The 26,939-nt window shown below is 37.7% G+C and overlaps 1 protein-coding gene across 1 annotated transcript in view; it reads right to left on the bottom strand.

Annotated features, from left to right (window-relative positions):
• The window catches only part of MSH3 (mutS homolog 3), a 211,709-nt gene that overhangs the window by 7,014 nt on the left and 177,756 nt on the right, over positions 1–26,939 (bottom strand). The window contains exons 20-21 of the mRNA XM_043977192.1: positions 26,502–26,659; positions 8,889–9,075 (exon numbers count right to left, since the gene is read on the bottom strand). Of these exons, the coding sequence (XP_043833127.1) occupies positions 8,889–9,075; positions 26,502–26,659 (345 nt within the window). The remainder of the gene's footprint in view (positions 1–8,888; positions 9,076–26,501; positions 26,660–26,939) is intronic.

Genomic DNA, 26,939 nt, shown 5'->3' with positions numbered 1-26,939 from the left:
GTTATTTAGAACATTTTTTTCATATGACTATAGTTAGCTTTGATTGCTTCTTCACAAAACTACCTGTTCATATCCTCTGACCATTTATCAGTTGGGGAATGACTTGTTTTCTGTTTTCTTATAAATTTGGCTCAGTTCTCTATATATGAGACCTTTATCAGAGAAACTTGCTAAAATTTTTTTTTTAGCAGTTATAGTTACTGGGTATTTTCCTCTGTTTTAACTTTTTACCTGTTTAACCTTCTCTCTCTCTTTCTCTCTCTGTATCTCTGTCTCTCCTTTCACCCTGTTCTTCCTCAAAAATGTTTTGCTTCTGACCCCCCCCCCCCAATATATCCTTCCTTCACTTATCCCCTTCCCTTCCTACTTTCCTATAGGGTAAGATAGATTTTTATACCCAAATGAGTGTGTATGTTATTCCCCCTTTGATCCAATTCAGATGAGAGTGAGATTCAAGCATTGTCTGCCTCCCCTCCCCCATCTTCCCCTCTACTATAAAAGTTCTTTTGAGCATCTTTTATGCGTGACAATTTACCCCATTCTCCCTTTCTCTCCCCCCTTCTCCCAGTGCATCTCTTTTTCTCTCTCCTTAATTTTTAATTTTATTTTTTGAGGTTATTCTATCATGGTCATCTCCCTTTCTCACCCCTTACTTTTATTTTTTTGGGGTATCATAATCAACTCACACCCATGCCCTCTGTGTATGCTTCTTCTAACTGCCCTAATAAAGATAAAATTCTTAAGAGTCACAAGTATCATATTCCAATGGAAGAATGTAAACAGTCTTACCTTATTGAATCCCACATGATTTCTCTTTCCTGTTTTACCTTTTTATGCTTCCCTTGAGTCTTATATTTGAAAGTCAAATTTTCTAAATGATTGAAAGCCCCCTATTTTACTATTTTCCCCCTTGAAGGATTATACTCAGTTTTGCTGGGTAGGTAATTCTTGGTTATAATTGTAGCTCCTTTGCCCTTTGGAATATCATATTCCAAACCCTCCATTCCTTCATTGTGGAAGTTGTAAAATCTTGTGTTATCCTGATTATGATTCCATGATATTTAAACTGTTTCTTTTTTGACCATTTGTAGTATTTTCTCCTTGGCCTGGTAGCTCTGGAATTTGGCTATAATATCTTTGGGAGTTTTCATTCTGGGATTTCTTTCAAGATGAGGTGGGTGAATTCTTTCAATTTCTATTCTTCCTTCTGGTTTCTAGGATATCAGGGCAGTTTTCCTTGATAATTTCTTGAAAGATGATATCTAGCCTCTTTTTTTTTTTAATCACAGCTTTCAAGTAGTACAATAATTCTTAACTTATTTTTGCTGTATCTATTTTCTAGATCAGTTGTTTTTCCAATGAGACCTTACAAATTTTCTTCTTTTGATTTTGTTTCTTGATGTCTCATTCATTAGCTTCAGCTTGCCCAATTCTAATTTCTAAGGATTATTTTCTTCAGTTAATTTTTGTACCTCTTTTTCCATTTGGCCAATTCTGCTTTTTAAGGAGTTCTTCTCTTCAGTAGATTTTTGTGCCCCTTTTACCATTTTGCTTAATCTGTTTTTAAGGTGTTATTTTCTTCAGTATTTTTATGCCTCCCTTGACTTTTTTCCCCATAATTTTCTGGCATTGCTCTCATTTCTTTTCCCAATTTTTCCTCGACCTCTCTCTCTTATTTGATTTTTAAAATATTTTGACCTCTTTCAAGAATTGTTTTTTAGCTCTGAGATCAATTCATACTTTTCTTTGAGGCTTTGGCTACAGCAGTTTGACTCTGTTGTCTTCTTCTGAGGTTGTTTTAAGCTTCCCTGTCATGATAGTATTTTCTATGGTCAGATTCTTGTTGTTGTTGTTTGCTCATTTTCCCCAGCCAATTTCTCAACTTTTAACTTTATGTTAAAGTTGGACTCTGTTCCCAAATGGAGGGAGTACTGTCCCAAGCTTCATTTTTTTGTGTGCAGCTCTTTTCAGAGCCAGTTGTGGGAGTCTGTAAGTTTTCAGTTCTTCCAAGGTGGTATAATCTAAGGAGAAGCATGGCCACTGCATTCCTGGCCTGTGCTCTGCTTTGTGAACATCCATGAACACTTTTTTGCACCTTGCAACTGTGACCATCATTCCTGCTCCTGCTCCTGTTCCTCTTGGCCCTGGAACTGAGACCTGGAACCCCGTATGAGCAGTGCTACAGCTTGCTGCACCCAATGCCAGTAAAGGGGCCCTATAATCTCCTTTTAACCAATTGTCCAACCCCTTTACCATCTGTGGGCTGAGAGTTCCAGAAGCTGTCACTGCCAGTTCAGTCACCCCCAAGACCTACTTGTTAGTTTATCATGGCATGGCCTACATTGGACTTTGCATCATTCTCACTCCAGTGAAACAGATCTTTCCTGCCAAGCTTGTAAGCTGTCTACGGCTGGAAAGTTATTTCACCATATCATTTTGTTGGCTCTGCTACTCCAGAATTTGTTTTGAGGCATTAATTTAAAGTTGTTTAGAGGGAAATTTAAAAGAGCTCAAGTGAACCCTTGCCTTTTTTCCACCATCTTGGCTCCACCCCCAGCTAGAGAGAGGATTCTTAACCTTTTTTTTTTTTTTTTTAGTGAGACTATTGGGGTTAAGTGATTTGCCCAGGGTCACACAGCTAATAAGTGTCAAGTGTCTGAGGCCAGATTTGAACTCAAGTCCTCCTGACTCCAGGGCCAGTGCTCTATCCACTGTGCCACCTAGCTGCCCTGATTCATAACCTTCTTGAGTGTGAAGGACTCTGTGACAGGCTGGAGAAACCTCTGGATCCCTTCTCAGAATAGTGTTTTTTTTAAATGCATAAGATAAAATACATAAGATAACAAAGAAAACCATTATATTGAAATGTAGGTATCAAAATATTTTTAAAAACAAATGCATAGGGGGCGGAGCTAAGATGACAGAGGAAAGGCTGTGACTTTTGGAGCTCTAAACAATGCCATAAGACAATTCCTAGAGCAGCAGATCCCACCAAAGAACAGAGTGAGATCATTTTCCAACCAAAAATTTCTTAAAGGGGTGGCAGGGAAGGTCAGCTGTACCAGGGTGAGAGAGCTGTGGTACAGATTCAGCCCCAGGCAAGCCACACCTCCAGAGCCTTGGAATCATCAGCATCAGTAGATACTTCTGAAACTCAGCTCATGGACTGGTGAAAGGATCTAGCAGATGGCTGGGGGGAGATAGCAGGGGTCTCTGCTGGAGCTAAGGCAGAGCACCCGTGTTCTGAACCAGTAAGCAGATTTGAGTGGCATAGGCCCAGTGGGGAAGGGGTACAGGCATGCCAAGCTTATGACCACACATAATCAGATTTCAATCAGATTTTTGCTTCTACGGTAAAGACCAAGCAGGCCCGTGGTTACTTACAGGCCAAGGGAAGCTGAGAACGAGCCTCTCCTTAAATTGTACTACCTGGGACCCCCTGAAGCTTGGGACGGTGTGTCCTGGAAACAGCGATCCACTTTAAGGAGGAGTTAAAAGTCAAGAAATCGGCAGGCAAGATGAGCAGGCAGAAAAAGCAGCAGACTGTGGAAAGTTTCTTTGGTGACAAGGTAGATCAAAATACACCTTCATAAGAAGATAACAAGGTCAAAGCTCCTACATCCAAAGCTTCCAAGAAAAATATGAATTGGTCTCAAGCCATGGAAGCACTCAGAAAGGACTTTGAGGATAAAGTAAGAGAGATAGAGGGAAAGTAAGAGAGGTAGAGGAAAAAATGGAAAGAGAAATAAGAGTGATGAAGGAGGATCATGAAAAAAAAGTCAACAGCTTGAAAGGCCAAATTGGCCAAATGGAAAAGGAGGTACAAAAGCTCTCTGAAGAAAATCATTGTTTAAGAATTACGATAGAGCAAAAAGAAGCTAATGACTTAATGAGAAATCAAGACACAATAAAGCAAATCCAAATGAATAAAAAAAATAGAGGACAATATGAAATATCTCCTTGGAAAAACAGCTGACCTGGAAAATAGATCCAGGAGAGACAATCTGAAAATCATTGGACTACCTGAAAACCATGATCAAAAAAAGAGCTTAGTCATTATCTTCCAAGAAATTGTCAGGGATAATTACACTGATATTCTAGAAGCAGAAGGTAAAATAGAAATTGAAAGAATCCACTGATCATCTCTTGAAAGAGATGCCAAAATGAAAACTTTCAGGAATATTATAGCCAAATTCCAGAGATATCAGGTCAAGGAGAAAATATTGCAAGCAGCTAGAAAGAAGCAATTCAAGTAGTGTGGAACTACAGTCAGGATAACACAAGATCTAGCAGCTTCTACATTAAAGAATCAGTGGGCAGGAATATGATATTCTAGAGGGCAAAGGAACTAGGATTACAACAAAGAATCACCTACCAAGCAAAACTGTGTATAATCTTTCAGGGGGGAAAATGGGACTTCAATGAAAAAGAGGACTTTCAGGCATTCATGATGAAAAGACCTGAACTGAATAGACTTTCAAATACAAGACCCTAGAGAAGCATAAAAAGGCAAACAGGAAAAATAAATCATGAGGAATGTTAAAAAGGTTAAACTGCTTACATTCCTACATGGGAAGGTGATACTTCTAACTCATAAGAATTTTCTCAGTATTAGGGCAACTGAAAGGAATATACTTAGACAGAGGGCATAGGTGTGAATTGCATATGAAGGGATGAATCTGTAAAGCATTTATTTTTTGTTTATCCTTTTTTTTTTTTTTTTGGTGGGACTGGCAGGGTGGTTGTCTTATGTCTGGGGCCGGATTTGGGCTTGAGGCCTCCTAGGTCCAAGGCTGGTGCTTTTTCCACTGTGTCACCTAGCTGCCCCATTATAACATCTTTAAAATAAAGTTAAGGGGTAAGAGGAATATACTGGAAGAAAGGGAAAGGGAGAGGTAGAATGGGGTAAAGTCATTCACATAAAAGAAATAAGAAAAAGCTTATGGAATGGAAGGGAAGAGAGGGAAGGAGTGGGGGAGTGACCCTTATTCTCATCAGAATTGGCTCAAAGAGGGAATAACATACACACTCAAGTGGGTATAGTAATATATCTTGCCCTGAGGGAAAGTGGGAGAGGAAGGGGATAAGGAGGGAAGAGGCAAAGGAAGATTGGGGGAAGGGGTAGTAAAAAGCAAAACACTTTTGAGGAGAGATAGGGTGAAAGAAGATAGAAAATAGAGTAAATATCAAGGAGAGAGAATAGGATGGAAGGTAATACAGTTAGCAATAGTAATTGTGAAAGAAATGAGTAGGATGCTATCAGAAGGACTTATGAAAATGAAAATCCATCTACAGAGAAAGAACTGATGGTATCTGAATACAGAGATGGTATCTGAATACAGATTGATGTATAATTTGTTTTTTTTAGTTCCTATTTCTAAAGTTATTTTATCTCTTTTCTTTCACAACCTGACTAATGTGGAGATGTTTTACATGACTGCACATGTATAACTTATATTGAATTGATTGATTTCTTAAGGAGGGATGAGAAAGGAGGGAGGAAGAAAATCTGGACTATAACATTTCAAAAAATCAATGTGAAAAAATTTGTTTTTTTACATGTAACTTGGGAAAATTCTAAATAAAATTTAAAAAAATTTTAAAAACAAACAAAAACAAGAGCATAGAACCCAAGTTAAAAACCCCTGATTTAGAGCAAACGCCATTGAGTCACAGTAAAAGGAAAAAAAATTACATAAAAATCAAATTAATTAAGGTCTTGTTAGTTATAGTTATATAAGTAAAGAAATGTCAACTTCAATCTCTTATGTTTATTTGTGGGCTAAGGAAAAGTTAGGCAGAGTAGAGGAAAAAGAAATGATAAAGGAAGGAATAAAAAAGGGATTTATAAAGAGAAACAAGAAGAAGGAAATGGAAAAGCAGGCAGACCTGGGGGAACAGGTCTGGTCTAGAAAGGCTGGACACTGTAAGAAATAAGTACAGACTCAATTATAGGGGAAAAAAAAAACTCACAGAAAAAGTACTAAGACATACACAAAAGGAGATTATCCTGAGTTATATTCATGTTCTTGTGCTTAATTTCATTGCCTTCTGTTTCTCCTGCAATCTCTCCCTCTCTATTCACTTCTTCCCTGGTTTTTCCTATAAACATGTTCATCTTCAAACAAAAATCTGCTTCTTCGCAACTTTTAACCATCACTCCTAGGTCTAGGGTCAAGTAGAACAGGTTTAGTCCTTCCAAATGCCAGCCTTGCAAATCCCGGAAGACAGCTACTATTCTCCTTCCGCCTCTCCACTTCAACTCTTCTCTCCTCCATTTTCTCCAATGCATTTTCATAGGTGGCATGAGCTCAAAGCTCCTTTACCATTCTGGCTATACTCCTTCAAAAACTCTACAGATTCTCAATTTTTTTGCCCTAAAATGTGGCACCTAGAACTTAATACAATGCTCTAGATACAGCATAGCCAGGAGATAGCATAGTGGGAGCATGCCACAAGAATATGGACATAACTCATGAAAATCTTCCCCTTTTGTGTATAATTCAGGACCTTTTCTGTGCCTGCCTGTCTTCCTTCCTTCGTTCCTTAGTTCCTTCCCTCCCTTCCTTGCTAAAGTAGTCTAAAGCTATATTAGCTATTTTCTTTTTTTTGGCAGCTGTATCTCACTGTTGACTTATATTGATTGCACTTTCAGGCTGATAAACAAACCCTTACTTCTATTTAATTACACATTTCTAATCTTATACATGTCAAGCTGATTTTGGGGACCCAAGTTTAAGAGTTTATATGTTTCCCTATTAAATTTCACCTTTTGAGACTTAAGATCTTTTAAAATTCTAATTGTTAGCTAACATGTTTGCTATTCCTCCCAATTCTGTGTTATCTGAAGATGTGATAAGCACACCTTTAGTGAAATCATTGATAAAGGTGTTAAATAGCACAGGTCCCTGGTACATTCCCCTGGAGAGGACCTTTCCTGCTCACAATAAACCATTCACAACTTTTTTGGAAGTCTAGTTGTTCAGCAGGCCCAGGAGTTCAGTTAGGTGGCACAGTGAATGGAATGCAGGCCCAGGAGTCAAGAGGACCAGAGTTTAAATCCAGCCTCAGACACTTACTAGGTGTGTGACTCTGAGCAAGTCACTTAACACTGGTTTGCCTCAGTTCTTCATCTGTAAAATAAGCTGGAGAATGAAATCGCAAATCACTTCAGTATCTCTGCCAAGAAAACTCCAAATTGGGTCACAAAGAGTTGGATGTGACTGAAATGACAGGACGACAACAAAGTTGTTCAGCAAGTTCTGAATCTACCTAACTGAAAACAAGCCAACAGACCTGTAGTCTGGAGACTCCACTACATTACCTATTTTGAATCAAGACAATATATTTTCTGTTCCACAACACTGGGTCAGTAGTCATATTTTCAAGTTTCTAAGTACCCTAGTGTGTATGTCATTTGTATTATCTGGTGACCTGAACTCACCAAGGGTGGGTAAGTATTCTATTCAGATTGGATTTCAACTCCTTAATAACAATTTTTGTTCTTTTCTTTCCAGTCCAAGAACTTTCAAGTCCTTAGAACAGAAAACAGAGACAAAATTAAGTAGAGACAAAAGTTAAATAGTTCTACCTTTTTCCATCACCAGATATGATGGTGCCAGTTCTCTGAACAGTGTCTCTATCCTATAAGCCCCTTCTTTTCCACAATATAGCTAAAACCCCCTATCTTTTTTATTCTTCATGTTCATTCTGAGTTTTAACTTTCTTGATAGTATTCTTTTAAGGCTTTCTACTTCTAATTTTGAGATTGCCAAGGACTGACTAATATCTAGAAATTAGTACAGATGGAAATCTTCCATTAAATCTTATTCTGATGGCTCATCAAGGCATAGAGATAATTCTGCATTCCTCAATGCTATATCAGTCTGGCATAAGGCAGTGGTGTCAAATTCCAATAGATACAGAGGATACTAATCTATACACAAGGATCCCTGTGGTCCATATGTTGACTTAGTTTTAAAATGCAATATTATCTGTTTTATTGTATTTGTATTTATTTTGTAAAATATTTACCAATTACAATTTTTTTTCCAGGGCAATGAGGGTTAAGTGACTTGCTTAGGGTTACACAGCTAGTAAGTGTCAAGTGTCTGAGGTCAGATTTGAACTCAGGTCCTCCTGAATCCAGGGGCAGTGCTTTATCCACTGTGCCACCTAGCTTCCCCCAACCAATTACATTTTAATCTGGTTTGGGCTACATATTTGGCATCTCTTTTGTGGGCTATGGCATAGTCTACCAAGGTGGAAGAGTTTATAAAATGATCTCAGTGATGGACTGAACTTTGGTTTTACAAGGACTACTCTAGCTATGTTTGAGAAAGTTATAACTTATCTGGCCATAGTGGAATGAATTTTTTTGGCAACAATTCTTAAAGACAATCTATTAAGTTATAAGGGAATTATAATCTGCAAGAGTGGAAAAAAGAATCCATGCTGACAGAATCACAGATCCGGAAAGTACTGAAATATGGATGGAAATGTGATTAGAAACTCTTGTGGAGAACATACAAGGATGCTGAAGGAAATTGAAGAAAAGAACAACAAAACCTGAACATCCTTCAATGACATAAAGGAAACCATAGACTATGACACTCAATGTATGCAATTTTAATGACAAACACCATCTCCTTAAGCTTTAGTTTTCCAATCTGAATATGAGAGGGTCATATTAGATGGCCTCTGAGGTCCCACAGAGGTCTACATTGATAATGTTATGAATATGTATGTGCAATCAATTAATTTTTTTTTTAAATCAATTATAAGTAGTAGCTGTTACTTTTAGAAAGTTTGGGGACTAAATGTGGAGAGTTCAATCTAGGGTGTTGAGACTATATACACATTTTATAAAGGAAATGCAGTATACTTACATCTCGAATAAAATGCTCCAGAGTTGCATAAGCAATGGCAATTCCATCATGGGTGCTTGTCCCTCTTCCTAATTCATCCAAGATAACTAGAGATTGTGATGTTGCATTTCTTATGATCTCTGCTGTGTCCATCAGTTCTTCCATAAAGGTACTCTGTCCCTTGTATATGTTATCTGCAGCTCCCATCCTACAAGTAAGACAAATGTACTATTTTCCCCTTCGACTTGATTTAAATTCAAAAACATTAAGTAAGTGGCTGTATGTGAGTCTGTCTGTGTGTACGTATACATAGTTTCCTGTGCTAGGGGCGGGGGAGAAAGTTTCTATGGTCTCTCTATAGACATAACATATACACTAATAAGTGTAAAATAACATATAATGAGTACATTTAGAGCAAGTTCAAAAGATTGTTTTGTGAGGTCTGAGAAGGAACAGGTTATTGCTGTCAATGGAGAAGTTAAGGGAAGGATACATAGAGAAAGAGGCATTTAAGTTGGACTATCAAAGACATAAAAATGTTTAATTTTTTAAAAAACCATATATGTGTGTGTGTGTATGTATATATATATATGCGCTTTAAAAATAATGTTTACTTCTGCTCTGACTTTGTTTTCATCACTGCTATTTCAGTCATGTAAACCCCCCTCTCCACTTTTGGTATTCTTCATATCATATTTATGGTGCAATAATATTCCATTCAGGGGCAGCTAGGTGGCGCAGTGGATAGAACACTGGCCCTGGAGTCAGGAGGACCTGAGTTCAAATCCGGCCTCAGACACTTAACACTTACTAGCTGTGTGACCCTGAGCAAATCACTTAACCCCAATTGCCTCACTAAAAAACAAATAATAATAATAATAATATTCCATTCAATTGATGTGTCACAATAGGAATTCAACAACTGAAGAGGACAAACTAGCATGTGTAGAGGGAATGAGCAGGGCACAGTTGGGCTACAGAGAGTATCTTAGATTAAGTGAAAAAGATAACATGGAGAAGAAAGTAACAAACAAGTTTGGTTCCAATATCACATAAACTCTTTGAAAAAACAGGAAGAGAAGGCGTCCTAACAAATACTTTCTGTGATGCAAATATGGTTTTGATATCTAAATCAGGGAGAGTCAAAACAGTAAGTTAAAACAGAGACTAATATCCTGAATGAACACTGACTACAGCAACATATCACAAAGATTATACACTATGACCAGCCTAGTTTTATGCCAGCAATGCAGGCCTGGCTCAATACTAGGAAAACTCTCAACATATTAATAATAAAAACAACTATATATATATATATATATATATATATATATATATACACACACACACACACACACACATGTATGTATATAGAAATTATATGAATGGATGCAAAAAAGCTTGTGACAAGATACAATACCCATTCCTGTTAAAAACACCAGAAAACAGGAATAAAAAGAGTTCTCCCCAGTATTCTAAGTAGTATCTATCTAAAACCAAGGGTCAGCTTTATATATAATGGAGATTAATGAGGAATTTCCAATAAGACCAAGAGTAAAGCAAAGATATCCATTTTCTTTAACATCCACCACTACTGGTATATACTACTAGAAATGTTAGCTATAGCAATAAGATGAAAAAAGTTGTAGGAATAAGCACAGGAAAAGAGAAAACAAAATTATCTCTTTTGCATATGATATGAGAGTTTACTTAGGGAACTCTAGAGAAAAAGAATCAATTAAACATTAATTGAAACAATAACTTCAGCAAAGTTGTAGCATATAAAATAAATCCACTTATACCATCAGTATTTTCTGCATATTACCAACAAAATCCAGCAGGAAGAGATAAAGAAATTACTTTTAACTTGTATTAACTGATGTATAGTGAAACGATCAGAACCAAGTAAACATTGTGCACAGAGATAGCAATATTGCTTGATGAAGAACTGTAACTGACAACTACTCTCAACAATACAATGATCTCAAACAATCCCAAAGGGCTTTTGATGAAACATACTATCCACCTCCAAAGATACAGAATAAAATATACATTTTTAACATGCTTAATATGGAAATTTGTTTTGCCTGACTATGCATATTTATTAAAAGGATTGGGTTTTTCTTATACTGCCCCATCCCATGGGGGTGTGAGGAGGTAAGAGGAAGGAAAAATGAATTTCTACTCATGGAAAAATTTCTTTTTAAAAGATAAAGCTGGAAATGTAGAGAGGACACTGAATATCAGGCAAAGGTAGCTGAACTTTAGTTAAGAGTCACCAAAGATTTATCAGTGGGTTATGAGGGAAGGTCATAACCAGATCCATGAAAAATTACTTTGGCAGAAGACTGGAGGAAGGAAATATGGAAAAATATTGTGTAGACTAGGTGTAATGAATGTCTGTATGAAGATGGTGCCCAAGTGGAAGTGACAGGTGTTAGAAATTTTGTGTAGTAAGAATTGGTAGGATTCGAGAGGTGACAGAATAGGAAGAATTAAAAGACCACAGTCTTGAATGAAGGAGATAAGGTGATCAGTGGTGCTTCTGATGGAAGAATGAATAGGTCTAAAGGGAAAAAATAATAAGCTTTGGTTTGGAACAATTTTCAGTGTGAACTGATAGTTGGACATGTGCTACTGGGCAGCAAGTAGTAAACAGAGAGCCATGTCTGGAGTCAGGAAGACCTGAGTTCAAATCTCTCCTCAGACACTTACTAGCTGTGTGACCCTGGGCAAGTTACTTAACCCTGTTTGCCTCAGTTTCCTTATCTGTAAAATGAGCAGGAGAAAGAAATGGTGAACCACTCCACTATCTTTGCCAAGAAAAACCCCAAATGGGATCATGAAGAGTTGGACACAACTGAAATGATTAAACAACAACATGTCCTAAAGGTAGTTGGATATGCAAGTCTGGATCCCAAAAGAGAGGTAATAGTTTATATGAATTCTTTTTCCTCATGTGAAAGCAAATTACCTCTTTCTGGAGAACTCCTTTAATATTCCAGTGGACCAAAAAAAAAAAAAAAAAGATTTCATATCCAGAAATTGGACTGGTGGTATAATGGGACCCAGTTTGGTACTAAACAATAAGTAAAATAAAATAAAACAAACATCTCCATAAACTTCTGGGGAAAAAAAAATTCCAGTGGACATATGGTCGAATTCATTTAGGTCCTCCTACCACTGACAGAATACAACTCCTCTACATCTTAGCAGCATGAGTTGATGTGGCTGAAAAATTATTCTGCAGCCCACCTGGTGATAAATCTTTCTGAACTTAGCTAGAGTGGTTCTTGGGTAACAGATATAAAGTCTATCACCAGAACCATTATATGTTTCCAGAGAACACAATGAAAATGTTAGCAGCAAGGAAAAGAATTCCTCCCAAAGTCCTATAAGCATTGAGCTACTAATAAGAAATTAGCAAAATAAACAAACAAATGGTGTGTGCCCAATAGTGAAGTGATTGTACATCAAAAGTGTGTCGGGGGATGCTAGGTGATGCAGTAGATAAAGCACCGGCCCTGGAGTCAGGAGGACCCGAGTTCAAATCTGACCTCAGACATTTGATACTTACTAGCTGTGTGATCCTGGGCAAGTCATTTGACCCCAATTGCCTCACCAAAAAAAGAAAAAAAAAGTCTGTCTTCTGAGAACATGCTGGACTAAATCTAAAGCTTAAAGAAGGTACTCTATCTTTCCCTTCAGCATGGCATATATTAATGCCCTTCCACTCCATTGTGGGTAACATAATACTTCACTGTGGTATGATGTTTAAAGAGCATGTGTACTAGGTCAGGGACTTTCTCAAGCATTTTCCTATGCGTGTTGCTAACTGAAAGCCTATGAAGTGCATTGCCCAAAAACTACAAGGCAATCAAGAGTTAGCTTCCTTTTCGTTCTTCAAAGACCTGATGATGAGCCCAAGCCTGACCTCTGGGGCAATGGGATAAGGATTGCAACTAGGTCTCACTAACATGAGAAGTCTATCCATCTTTCAGATATGGTTCCTGAGTATTATAGCAATATCTCGTGAGTGCAGGGAGGATAATCCATGAAGGTGGAGGGAGGTAAATTAGAGAAACGCATGGGGGCAGAAAAACTTTGTCTTGGATATTGCCTGATATAAGCTGACTACACTACATGCCTTTTCTGTGGGTCATACCTCTCAGGCTCTATAGATGCAGGGGGGTGTGGGGGGGGAGGGAAGAAAACAACTGTTACTTCTCCACTAATTACTTACTGCCAGTTTATCTTAATAATTCATAAGCAACCTTATCAACCTAGTTGGAATACTGTAATTCCCTCAGCAGTTAATTGTACTTACATTTTTTATTTACAGTTTTACTCAAAGTCCCTTTGGTCCTGAAGAAGAGAGGAGGGATACTTTGGACCCATCTGAAGGTCATCTTCCACTAGGAAGAGGTCACCAAAAACTGGGCCTCTCCTGATATAATCAGTGCATCCGCACTCCACTGGGATGAGAGGGCACCATAAGAGATTAAGAACATGCAGAACCCTTGTTATCATGAGTGGCAGTCTTTGTGTTTGTCTGAGGAATTTTTACATATGAAATAAAGCACACTGTCACCTTTAGTGGACAAGAAGAGGTTACTACAGTAGAATAAATACTTGTTGAATGAATGATTCTTCACTATCAACATAGGACAGATGCCTCCCCCCATCTCATGGTGTGCTGAAAGTCTTGATTCCTCCATGAAGTTTATACACTTTATTTTTTCACCTGTAGTTGTTTTCCTCATCTGTTAAATGAGGACAGATTGGACCAGATAAGATATCTCTGAGGTCCTCTTTGGTTCTAGATTCTGTAACTGCAGAGGTTGTTTTTATTTTTTAAAAAGCTTCAAAAAAAAAAAAAAAAGAAAGAAAGCTTCCCTGAAAAGCTGCTAACCTCAGAGTATTTTGATTACTTTTTGAAACACAAATATGCACTATTTATCTCAATTTACTAATGCCTACTAATCTTTTCCTAAGCTTAAATCAATATGAATAGCTTTTTAATCTTTAATGTTACTTTGAAATCTTTAGAATAATAATGTCCAACACTCATTTAGCCTTCCAATTCATTTGCATACAAATCTCCCTGTTAATTGATATAGAAGAATTATCCAACCTCTAACACACTGGATATAATTATATATTATCTATATATGTATATGTATGTAAGTATGTATACACACATTAGTATCATAAGAATTAGGATAACAGCCAAATATTCAACAGCATTTCAATCAGACGTTTAATCAGACATTCACTGAAGTTCATCTTAGTCAGGAAGTCCTTTTTTTATTGAGGCATTTCCCAATCCTATATTAAAAACAAAGGTAGGAGTCCTGGTTGTTTCCATATAAGGGAATCAATGAACATAAAAACCCTTAATCTTCCTTCTTCAGCTAAACAGACTGGTCCTTTTTATGAATGGAACCCGCTAAATGAATGGAACTTTAAACCATATGGAACTTGAAAACACAGTGGAAACCACCCCCCCACCCCCCACCATAGCATATTAAGGTAGAGCATTAACCTTTTTGAAACCCATTAGAAGATTGAAAGCAACCAAGGCATCGTTTAGTGAGTGCACAGACTGAAAGAATTAGCTCATTTTTCAAAGTGGCCAAATTATTAGCCAAGATTATTTTAGGCAAAAGAAGCATTAGCCCATCAATAAGCATTTAGTAAGCACTTACTACGTGCCAAGCTCTGTACTAGGCCTTGGGAATATAAAGAAAGGCAAAGCTCAGGCCACAGTCTAATAGGGGAAACAACATGCCAACAACTATGTACAAACAAGATATACAGGACAAATTGGAAGTGACCCACAGAGGGAGGGCACTAACATTAAGGGGATCAGGAAAGGCTTCTTATACATATGGTGATCTGGGACTTGAAGGAAGCCAAGAGGAGAATCCCACGCATGGGGTGCAGCCAGTGAAAGTGCCTGATCCCTAGAAGTGATCAGGGAGCCACTGGAGTTTAATGAATGGGGAGTGTGACATGGTCAAACCTGTGCTTTGGGAAGATCAATCTGACAGCTCAGTGGAGAATGAACTGGAGGAGGAGGAGACTTGAGTCACAGAGACCCAAAACCAGGCTCCTGCAATCATTCGGGCATGAGACAATATGGGTCTGCACCAGCATGGTGGCAGGATCGGAGGAGAGAAGGGGATATGGATGAAAGATATGACAAATTACATCTTGTACTATCCTTCCCTCACCTAACAAAATAGATCAGAAAAGCAGAACAAGCAGTCCGAAGGCCTCATACAGCTCATGAGTAAGTGTGTCTGCAGGACAACATACATACACGCATCCCACACTTCATTTGCTGGTCACATATAAGGCTGTTCTTGGGCAAAACTGTGAAACTGGGGAAAAGAGGTTCACCCTGATTAGTCTACTACCAGTGTGCCTACATGTTGCTGTCTGGGTCCACAGGGTTCTTGGCAATATATTGTACATCCTTCCCTACTCCCAATGTCCATTGTGATAATTGCCAGGCCCCACTGTACTTTCCAGTTTCATCTGGCTTCTTCCCTACATTCATGCCACTAATTTGTTAGATGCTTTGCTCCTGACCACAAAAAGGCTCGCCTGATCCAAGGCATACCAGTCCCCTTCCCATTATCCATCTCCCCTAAATAGTCTGCTGGTGTCATCCACTTCACTTGATGCAGCTCCCCACCAAGCCCCTGACGCAGAGGAAATTTCCTGGATCTACCGCAACCCATTATCACCACAGCCTTCTCTGTTCTATTAACCAAGACAGTGGGAAAAGAGAACTAAGGACGGTTTGCCTTGTATAAGTTACATAAGGTAACATAATTGTTTTGCTGGACTAGATATGTTTATAACAAGGGTTTTGTTTTTCTATTTTTCTCAATAGTGAGGGAGAGGACGAGAGGGAGAAAAGGCAGATTTTCATTCCTAGAAAAATTTGATGTAAAAAATAATTTAAACAGTTACCACTTCCACCAGTGTTTCAGGAATGTACTCATTAGAATTCATTGCATCATAACAGAAGGGGAATTGGTGGTTCTGGGTTTCAGTCTCAGTTAAAGGATTAATCGCTAGGTAAATGACATGGTGAAAGTCACTGAACTGCTCCTGTGTTCGAGTTTCTTCATTTGAAATATTTGTTGTTGGGTCATTCAGTTATGTCTGACACTTTGTGACCCCCATTTGGGGCATTCTTGGCAAAGATACTAGAGTGGTTTGCCATTTCCCTCTCCTGCTCATTTTACAGATGAAGAAACTGAAGGCATCAGGGTTAAGGGACTTGATCAGGGTCACACAGCTATTAAGTGTCTTGAGGCTGGATTTGAACTCAGAAAAATGAGTCTTCTTGACTCCAGAACCAGCACTCTATCCACTTGTACCACCTAGCTGGATAATAATTCCTAAGATACCTATCTCTGAGGGTTGCTGCTGTGAGGGTGTTTTATCTGAGTATGATGTTAACACATTATTATTTTATTTGTACATTGGCTAGTCAGGCTGTTTTGTATAACCTGATCTAGTCTACTAAAACTTTTGAGGGGGGGGGGAATTCCCCACATGTATTAATAGTTCATTTGAAAAAGAAGTTGCAAGTTATGAAAGTAGAATAAAGACTGAAATATTCCTTTATTCTTCCTTATACATTTGGACATTGTGCATATTTCTAAGGTTATATGTCTGAAAATCATAAAATTAAAATAAATATGAACTGGAAAGGAAGTTAATAGCTTCTTAAATCTTTTTTTATAGTACTCAAATTACCTTTTAGTGTTCTACTCTTAAAGTTTAGCATTACAATAAAATAGTATCAGAAATTAATTAATAACATTGTACAAATAACCTCAAACTTATTATTTCACATTCTCTAGCTAAGATAAAAATCACGTATAAAAAGTTATTATCATCACTGTTATACAGGATATAATTTAATTTAAAACATCATTAAACAGGGTATTTTAAACAGGCTACTCTATGCTAAACTATTGGTATTAAAGCCAAATTGGTTTCAACAAAGCACAATTATTTTAAAAGATATACTTTTAGTGCTGACCAGTGCTTGATTTGGATTCAGGAAGATCTTAGTTCAAATCCTGACACAGACTCTTATTGGCTGTATGACAATGGACAAGTCACTTACCCTTTCTCAATCTCAGTTTCCTCATCTGTAAAATGGTGATTATTTTATCACCTACCTTACTGGGTAGTTGTGATGATCATATGAGATCAGCTTTGCAAATGTGAAACACTATATACATGCAAGCTATTATTAAAGCCCCTGGTTTTGTACCATCCCCTTTTTTGGGAACTATCCTTGCCAGTGTTTTCTAGGTTCTCTTTAATGCCAGAGCCATGTGACATAATGGATGGAACACTGGACTTGAAGTTAGGATAAATAATAATAACATAACAACAACAACAATAATTCTTGTTTAGTGGTTTTTCAGCAATATCAGACTCTTTGTGACCCCATTTGGAATTTTTCTGGCAAAGATACTGGAGTGGTTTGTCATTTCCTTCTCCAGTTCATTTGACAGATGAGGAAACTGAGGCAAACAGGGTTAAGTGACTTGCCCAGGGTCACACAACTCGGAAGTATCTGAGAACAAGTTTGAACTCAGGAAGATGAGTCTTCCTGACTTCAGGTCCTGCTCTCTATCCACTGTGCCACCTAGCTGCATAATAATAATACCAATAATGAATATTTACTTCTATAGCTCCCTGAGCTGTATAAATGCAAGGTGCTTCACATAGGAGGAAGGGTAGGCAGTGAACAGAGCATTACACATGAAGTCAGGAAGAAGTAGGTTTAAATCTCCTTTTAGACTTTTTACTGTGATCTGACCTCTCCAGTCTCAATTTCCTTGTCTGTAAAAAGAAGGGGTTAGACTTAGGGACCTTTAAGGTCCCTTCCGGCTCTAAATCTATAGTCCTGATATCTCATTTGGAAAACTGAGGTTGAGAGAGGCTGTGTTTGACTCCAGATAACAAAGTGAGGACAAAAACACGTTCTGCTCTCCCTGTTCTGTTGGCAGGATACCTTACACAGTGGTGGGACTAATGGTGTTAGGTTGGATTTCTGCAGATCTTAAAAAAAAAAAAAAGTTAACAGCCTTGGGTAACAAGCTTAGTAGGTTCATAACTGCCTCCATCCAGCTTCTTCTCCTCCTCCTCCTCCTCCTTCTTCTTCTTCTTCTTTTCTTTGCAGGGCAATGAGGGTTAAGTGACTTGCCCAGGGTCCCACAGCTAGTAAGTGTCAAGTGTCTGAGGCCGGATTTGAACTCAGGTCCTCCTGAATCCAAGGCTGGTGCTTTATCCACTGCACCAGCTAGCTGCCCTCTATCTAGCTTCTTAATAAGGCCAAACACATAAGGATCATTTTGTTCATCTGATACTTGGCTCACAAATCTGGAGTCTTCTGAATGCCTCTCACATCCATTGCAAATTCCTCAGCAGTTGTTGCTTACCCTGTGTGGGATCAAAGGTTTAGCACTAGAAGGGACCTAAGATTCCAACCACCTTCTTTTACAGATGAGGAAACTGAAGGCCAGAGAGGCTGGTATTCAGCCTTTAAATCTCTGCATGAAGAACCAGGGGAACGCTGTGCACAGTGACAGCAATATTGTTCAATGAAGAACTGCGAACGATTTAAGTATTCTCAGCAATACAATGATCCAAGACAATCCCAAAGGACTAATGATAAAGCATACTATCTCCCTTCGAAGAACTGATATTGATCAAACAGACTGAAGCATTTTACTTTATTTCCTTCATTTTTTAAATTCGATTTTTCTTGTACAAAATTACTAATATGGTAATTTTAAATTTTATTTATTTATTTTGGCAGGGCAATGAGTGTTAAGTGACTTGCCCAGGGTCACACAGCTAGTAAGTCTCAAGTGGCTGAGACTGGATTTGAACTCAGATCCTCCTGAATCCAGGGCCATTGCTTTATCCACTGTGCCACCTAGCTGCCCCCTAACATGGTAATTTTTTTTTTTTTGGTAAGGCAATTGGGGTTAAGTGACTTGCCCAGGGTCACACAGCTAGTAAGTGTTAAGTGTCTGAGGCTGGATTTGAACTCAGGTCCTCCTGAATTCAGGGCCGGTGCTCTATCCACTGCGCTATCTAGCTGCCCCCTAACATGGTAATTTTAAAAATAATTGCACTATAATAATAAATAATAACCTATATCTGAATGCTTGCCACCTCAGAGAGAGGTACAGGGAGGGAGGGAAGGAGGGATATCATTTGGGACTCAAACTTTAAACAAAAATGTTTATTTAAAAAAATCTTTGCATGAAAAAATTTCACTCCCCTCTTTCTGGTCTTGCCCTACACTATTATTTTTTTTTCTTTTATAACTTTCATTAAACTAATCTCCATGAACTTTATTGGCACCCCCTGAACACTTATGTATATAACTATTAATTTCTGCTCAGAATCCTTGTGAATTCCAAAACATTAAAGCTGAAAGTGGTATTAATGGTCATCTTGTCCAGTCACTCATTTAAGAGATGAAGGAATTTTAAGGGAGAGTGAGAAATTGTGGCTTCAAGTCCTAAAGCATGTCAGTGAAACATTTGGAGCTAGTATCTACGTCTGAGTCTCCTACCAGTCTACCCTCTCCTTTACTATACTTAGGTGTAAGTTGAAATTTGTGAGTATTCTTTTTTTTTAAATGTGTATTGGTCCTGTCTCTATCCCTCCAGGGACAGGGACTAACAAGTTTTCTTTTAGATTTGTTTCTTTCAGTAGCTTCTTATGACAAGCCCTGTGCACAGTGGTGCTGGTGACTCACCGGCATCTTACTATGGATGTTAGGTAGCTGTGCTAAAGTTTCCAACAAACTGAGTCAACATAATGCATTTTATAGTTTAGGATTTTCATTTATTTATAAATCATTTGAATGCATACTATGTGGAAGACATTCTACCACTTGGTAAATTTTAAATGTTTTAAATTTTTAAATTATTTAGAAATAAAGGGAAGCCTAGAACATTTTGACATGAAATGAATGAACACATACCTCATTTTTGTTATTACCTTGTATGTATTCCCACTCAAACATAACAGAAAGCCTGGGTGAAATTTCTTAGGTTTCATGAAAAAGGTACTGAAAAGTTGGCCAGCTCAGGCTACACAGAAGGTTGTAGTTATGTGATTAAGGGGGGGAAACCCTCCAGGATATTTTTAGGAGTGACAGGCAGACTTAATCCTTCTAATCCTCCTTTCTAACCCTTATATAGGTCAGGAACAGTTAATAATGCATTAATGGAACCGAGGAATTTATTAATTTATGAGCTGCTTTATATGGTTAAGAACACTTCATTGAAAACTTGATCAAGGAAATTTGTTCCTATTAAATTTTGAAATGGTATACTAAAATAGTAGTGTCCAAATGCCTAATTACAGCTTTAGGGATGCCCTTCTCCCCCTTTTAAATCACCATCTCTGAGCCTTAGGGAAGGGGAAGAAAGGCAGCTATGGGCAAGGAAGTAAAGTAGTGGGGGATGGGCACATAGGGTTCTAGGAAATGAAATAAGGAAAAGAGATGTGATCTGGGCAGCTCTGGATAGCAAATCCTCTTAATCCTCAGGTTAATTATCCATGGGCTTCCAGGAATTCAGAATACCCTTGAATATGCCATACTACCTGGATTGGGAAACAATATCCTACACAGTCTTCCAACACAGAGTTGCTCCTAAAGTGTATCGATTACAATGCAAAATTCTGAAGTCTCTATATAACTTATCCTCCACACATTCAAGTAATGATCATTATGTTTTAGCAATGATATCTATGGAATAAAGATTACATGTTTGATGTGTATTCAGATATCTTCCTCAGGATGTTGCAAACAGAAAGAAAATCTTAAGTGCAAAGATAATTTAAACAGAATATTGAGCATCAAGAGAAGCAGCAGGGTTTAAAAAAGGAATAAGAATTGTGAGAGCAGAATTTATGGCCTGCGTGCCACAAATAATTGGCAGAATAGAAAAACCTGAATCTGTGGTGGTAGGTCTTACCAAAGAAACATGAGAACAACTAATTAGCAATGAAAAAAACAAAGAAGTGAAGGACAATCCAGAAAAAGAGAAGCAAAAAGCACAAACACTAAAAGAAAACATGATTTCTATATAAGCAAAACATATTGATCTCTAAGACAGAATGCATACAAACAACTTGAGGATTATACATTTCCCAAAAGAGCATGGAAAGTTAAAAAAAAACAAAAACAACAAAAACCTGAATACCATAATGCAAAAAATAATACACACACAAAAAAAGAGGTATCCATAACATTCCTAGGAAGAAAACCAGGAGGCAGCTAGGTGGTGCAGTGGATAAAGCACTAGCCCTGGATTCAGGAGTACCTGAGTTCAAATCTGGCTTCAGACACTTAACACTTACTAGCTGTGTGACCTTGGGCAAGTCACTTAACCCCCATTGCCCTGCAAAAAAGAAAAAAAGAAAGAAAACCAAATTTGAATAGATCATTTGCCTCTCAAACACCCCCAAACAAGAAAAATACAAAAAAGGTAAACAAATATAGCTACTAAGGATAACAGCAACAACAAGAGAACAAGACAGACCACTAAGAGATTTCTTTCTAAGTATACGTGAGGAAATAAGGCTGAAAGCAGCAATCAAATAGAATTGATAGTGGAGAGAAGCATGGCTTTTTAGTGAGAGAGAGCTTGTTGTGGAGTTGGAAAAACCTGGGTTCAAGTCCCTCTTCTGAAATATAAAGACAGACTCTCGACAAGTCACTTAAATTCCCAGTGGCCCAGGCAAACCCTCAAAACGAAGTTATAGAACAGTGGCTGATCTACATTTGATAGAAGGAAGTTTCCTTCCAGGGTGTTCCCTGCACCAGTAAAATCACAGTTCCAGATCAAAAAGAAAATGATGAGCATACATTGTCATAAATAATAACAAAAACATTAATAAGTTACTGAGTGTCTGGTACCCTTAGGAACAACTCCCACTCAGGGTAGTAAGGATTTATGAACAGTTTGTTGGGAATTCTAATGTTAAACTTTAACAGTTTAAAACTGTACCAAGACTTCTGAAGGACCCTGTAGCCATTTGTGTGGCAGAAAGACAGAGTGCTGGACTCAGAATTCAAATCCAGCCTCAATCACTTAGTACCTGTGTATCATTTCCTACAAGGCATACTTTCGGACTGGACTCCATCATGGCCCCAGAAAACCTCATCATCCTCTGAAAAACTCATCCTATGAGACTACTTCAGCTTTGATACTCACACCTCATCAGTACTCAGTACTCTCTGCCCCTCTGACTGGAGGACTGGACAAAGGAGCAAAGAACTGTTCCCAAAGCCTCTATTTAAGAGAGCTCTCAGGCCAGCCATCTCTTTATTTCCCACAAGCTGCTCTCCTTTGGACTGATCTCCATCATGTTCCCACACAGGGTACCTTCTCCCCATTTTTCAGCTTCCTTGTGTGTTGTCTTCTACCATTAGAACATAAGCTCCAAGATAGCAGGGGCTCTTTCTCATACCTGTTTCTCTAGTGCTTCCCATAGTGCCTGGCACACAGTAGGTACTTAATAAATGTTTACTGACCCTGGGTAAGCCACTTAACAAGGTTTCTCTCAGTTTCCTCATTTGCGAAATGGGAAAAAGAATGCCTATCTCCCACAGTTGTTGTGAGGATCAAAGGAGATAATATATGTCAAGCATTTTGCAAACCTTAAAGTGCTATAAATGTTAGGTGGTAGTGGTGGAGGTAATAGTAGTAGTTATTACTATTTTAAATTTTATCTTTAACTGAACTATAAGTTTCTTAAGGGTAGGAATTGTTTTACTTATCTCCGTATATCCTCCATAGACCAACCAGTGAAATAAAAGTGAACTCTTTTGTAGGCTTCATTAGCCTACTACAGGATTATGGACAAACTACTCATCCCAACCTAGTCATTCACAGTCAGAATATCATAAATTTAGTGGAGGTTAGTCCAGGTGACACTTACAGTTAGCAAAAAAGGAAAGATTCTGTTTGAAACAATACAAGGCAATGTTATATAGACATTTAGTGGCAGCACAAGGCAAGGTTCTATTTTCCTGTTTAGATGAAGTTTAGCAACAGATGTATTGTTCCAATTGCATTCCACTGTACATGGCAATGTCATGATACACTGACACCTTCAAAAATGAGAAGCATTACCCAGAAAAAGGGAAACTGATCCAGAAAAGGACAAATTACTCAAACTTCTGGGAAAGCTTCAAGATGAAAAAAAAGGAGCCAAGAATTACAGGCTGAGAAGAGAAGAAATCTGGAAACTGACAAATAATTAAGGAAGCTATGTGTCAGAATGGACAATAAACAGTGACCAAAAAAGCTTACAAACTGTGGTGTCGAACACATACTTTACATATATTGTAGAAACAGTAAGAAATGACAAATGACAAATTTAAGTATGTCACACAATATCAATTCATTATATTAACCTGGGATGGATTGTACATAATTACTAGGATAAGTAGCATGCTTTCACCCAGTAACAGTGAAATATTTCGTTAGTATCAAAATTATTACTCTCTGCAATGAAAAAAAAAGTTCCTTTCTCTAACGCAACCCTCCCTCATAAGTGTTACAGTCAGATCACACTGCAGTATTTAAAGTCAATTTAGAAAAGCTATAATACATAACTGCCAAATATAACCAGGGGAAAAACCACTGTAGCAACCTTTCCATTTCCATGGAAACATCATTTAAAATCAGGATGGGAAATCTAGGAAAATGCTAAACTTGTAAAAACTCACATGAAACAAGGTATACTACATGGTCTACAAAACTGCTACATGTTTCTTGTTAAGGATACAAGTAGATTCCTCTCAAAGGAAACTAAACATACACACATACACATATATAATCTTATAAATGATAATAGTTACAGAACATTTATACAGTGCTGTAAAGTTGGCAAGGTACTTAACAAATATAATTTCATTTGATCCTCACAACAACCCTGAGGGAGGTGCTATTACTATTTCCATTTTTATAGAAGAAACTGACACAAACAGAAGTGACTTTCCCAGGGTTAAACAACTGGTTAGTATGTGAGGCAGGATTTAAAAACAGGTCCTTCTGACACTTAACCACTGCACCATCTAGCTGACTCTTAAGAGTGGTACTATTCGGGAGCAGCTAGGTGGCACAGTGGATAAAGCACTGGCCCTGGATTCAGGAAGACCTGGGTTCAAGTCCGGCCTCAGACACTTGATACTTACTAGCTGTCTGACCCTGGGCAAGTTCCTTAACCCTCATTTCCCCACCCCCTCAAAAAAAGAGTGGTACTATTCTTTTAAAACACTAAAATAATTATGAATATTAATAAGTTGTCCTTTCAGACTGCAGAACCAAAAAGAATAAGGAATCAATGAAAATCTGAAAATGGTTTTCACATGGCAGATTTGAAACTGGAAGATATGTATTCAAATCCCAGTTCTGCAGTTTACTTAGCTCCATGAGTGGACAAATTACTTTACCTCTCTAGGTTTCAGTAAACTCATCTCCAAAATGGGGAAGTTATGCTAGATGAAATCCAACATCCTTTTCTAGCTATACATCTGTGACCCTCTGGTCTAAAATTGAAGAAATCTTTACTACTTTCTGAAGATGATGATACCAGACATACCACTGAGCATGTAAAAAAAGCAATTCCTGACCCTGTGTCTTATTTTTCAATGAAGCATTTGTATTTTGTAACATTCCAATTATTACAGAGAAACTTCATTTTCAAGACATTTGCAGGTTCTATTCTGTGGGTCTCCCTTACAGAACAACTAGCTTATAATAAGGTCTTTTGACTATGTCAGTAACTAAAATCCCTCATACGGTATTGAAGACAAGCCTTCTTTTTACTCAATCTTGGCCCACAATAAATAGTAATACTGTGAAGCTAAGAAGCATTATGGTGTTATCAGAACATAACCTTTTCCCTTTAGTATCTTCTTTTTTAAAAGTTGTGCTACATTTTTGTGTTGACTTTTTACCTTGGGACAGGTAAATGAGATCTGCAACAGGATGATGGTTATGTTTATGGAGAGAAGGAGATAGATGCAAGAGATGTTTTAGAGAGAGAAAGGTCAGAATTTGGCAATTATATGGGTATATGGAGTGAGAAAGAGTGAGGGGTCAAGTATAATGCCAGGGCTGTGATTCTGGGTGACTGGAAGGAAAGTCGTAGCCTGAAGCAAAATTGGGAAGTTTTGGAATGAGGTGAATTTGGGAAGAAAAATAGTTACTGCTTTGGACACATTGATTTTGAGATGCCATTAGGATAGCCAATATGAAATGTCCAAAAGGCAGTTGGAGATGTGTGACAGAAACTGATTTATTATGGCTGGATACAGAGATCTAGTAGTCATCTGCACAGAGATGATAATTAAGTCAGTTTTGAACTGTGATATTTTAATGTCCTCTGAAAGAAAATACCACATACCAAGTTAAGAATAAGTCCCAGGTGATAAATTATTATGTAAATATAAATCTGAATTATAAGTCAAATATGCAATATGGAGCACTAGTAGAATCTTTTTAAGTGAGACAATATGTCAGAGAGATATTCTTAAGCTAAGTTAAATTAAAAGTTACCTTGGTTCAAGTCACTGATTCAATAAAATAATTATATTTTTTCATAATCTTCATATACCATGAAATTCAAGTTAGGTCATAACCCAGCCTTTTAAGCACAACAAAAGTCTTAAGAAAATAATAACCTTGCATTCATGTTTTTCTCATCTTTCTATGCTAGTTTGCATATGAGTATCTACAATTTGTCAATGGCAGTTAAATTTACACATTCAAATAAAAAGCAAATATAATTTTATAATTACCAGTGTCACAGATGGTATTTATATAGGACTTTATGGAACCAAAGCGCTATCACACACATAAACTCATATGATCCTTATAAATATTATCAGCATTTTTTCTTTTTAAAGACTTTTTTCTTCATTAATACATGGGGAAACTGAAGCCCAGAGAGGTGAAATTACTTTGAAGACCTGGTTTTGTCCCAGCTTTAGCATTTCTAGTTGTATAAACCAGATAAAACTAGTCGTCAATTACTTGAAACAACTAGAAATGGCAGATCTGAGAAAAAAAACTGATTCTTCTAACTCCAAGTCAGAAGTGCTCTTCCCACTAGCACATGCTAGCAGGAAATGAACTATGAAATAAACTACCTAAGACAAGTCTCCCCCTGCCCCCTTTTTTTGGTGAGGCAATTGGGGTTAAGTGACTTGCCTAGAACACAGCTAGTAAGTGTTAAGTGTCTGAGACTGGATTTGAACTCAGGTCCTCCTGACTCCAGGGCCAGTACTCTATCTACTGTGCCACCTAGCTGCCCCTAAGACAAGTCTTTTTACTTCTTTGGGCCTTGGTTCCCTCATGTGAATATATGAGTATTATCATGCTGCAATATATGAGTATTAAGGCACTCTGCAGCTCTCTGATTCACAATGAAATAATTTCTAGAAGAACCAAAACATTTAAGAAAAATATATCAATTTAAATACTTAAATGAAAAGAAAATTTAATATGATTCATTTTCAGGCATATATTAAAATGGAACCAATAATTTTACCTTGTGAAAATACCATCTACAATCCCAATTGTAGCTTCTTCTGCAGGAACATAGGAACCAATTTGTGCCATGATAGTAATCAACGCAACTTGTTTTATGTAGGAGCTCTTTCCACCCATGTTCGGACCGGTAATTATCATTACTCTCTCAGAGTCCCCCTAGAAAATGTAATAGCAATTTAACATATCATTCTAGAGGCATTCTTATTTCACAGGAACAATTTATTCAATAAACTGAATTCATTATCTAAAGAGTTCTTCTCTCCACTTTAAAATATGTCATGAATCATGTCCCGAGGGACCCAGACAGTGGTGACCTGGAGCTGTCCATCATAGGCTGCAGTCGGCTCCCACTCAGCTGCCTTGAAGAATCATATAAACTTCATAGTTGCCACAAGTATAGATCCTCTGCCTTCTGCTATGTTGAGAGTGGTCCTGG

Source organism: Dromiciops gliroides, chromosome 1, assembly GCF_019393635.1.
Source record: "Dromiciops gliroides isolate mDroGli1 chromosome 1, mDroGli1.pri, whole genome shotgun sequence".
NCBI lineage: Eukaryota > Metazoa > Chordata > Mammalia > Microbiotheria > Microbiotheriidae > Dromiciops > Dromiciops gliroides.
Note: the sequence above shows the minus strand (reverse complement) of the source record. Positions and strands in the feature narration are given on the sequence as shown.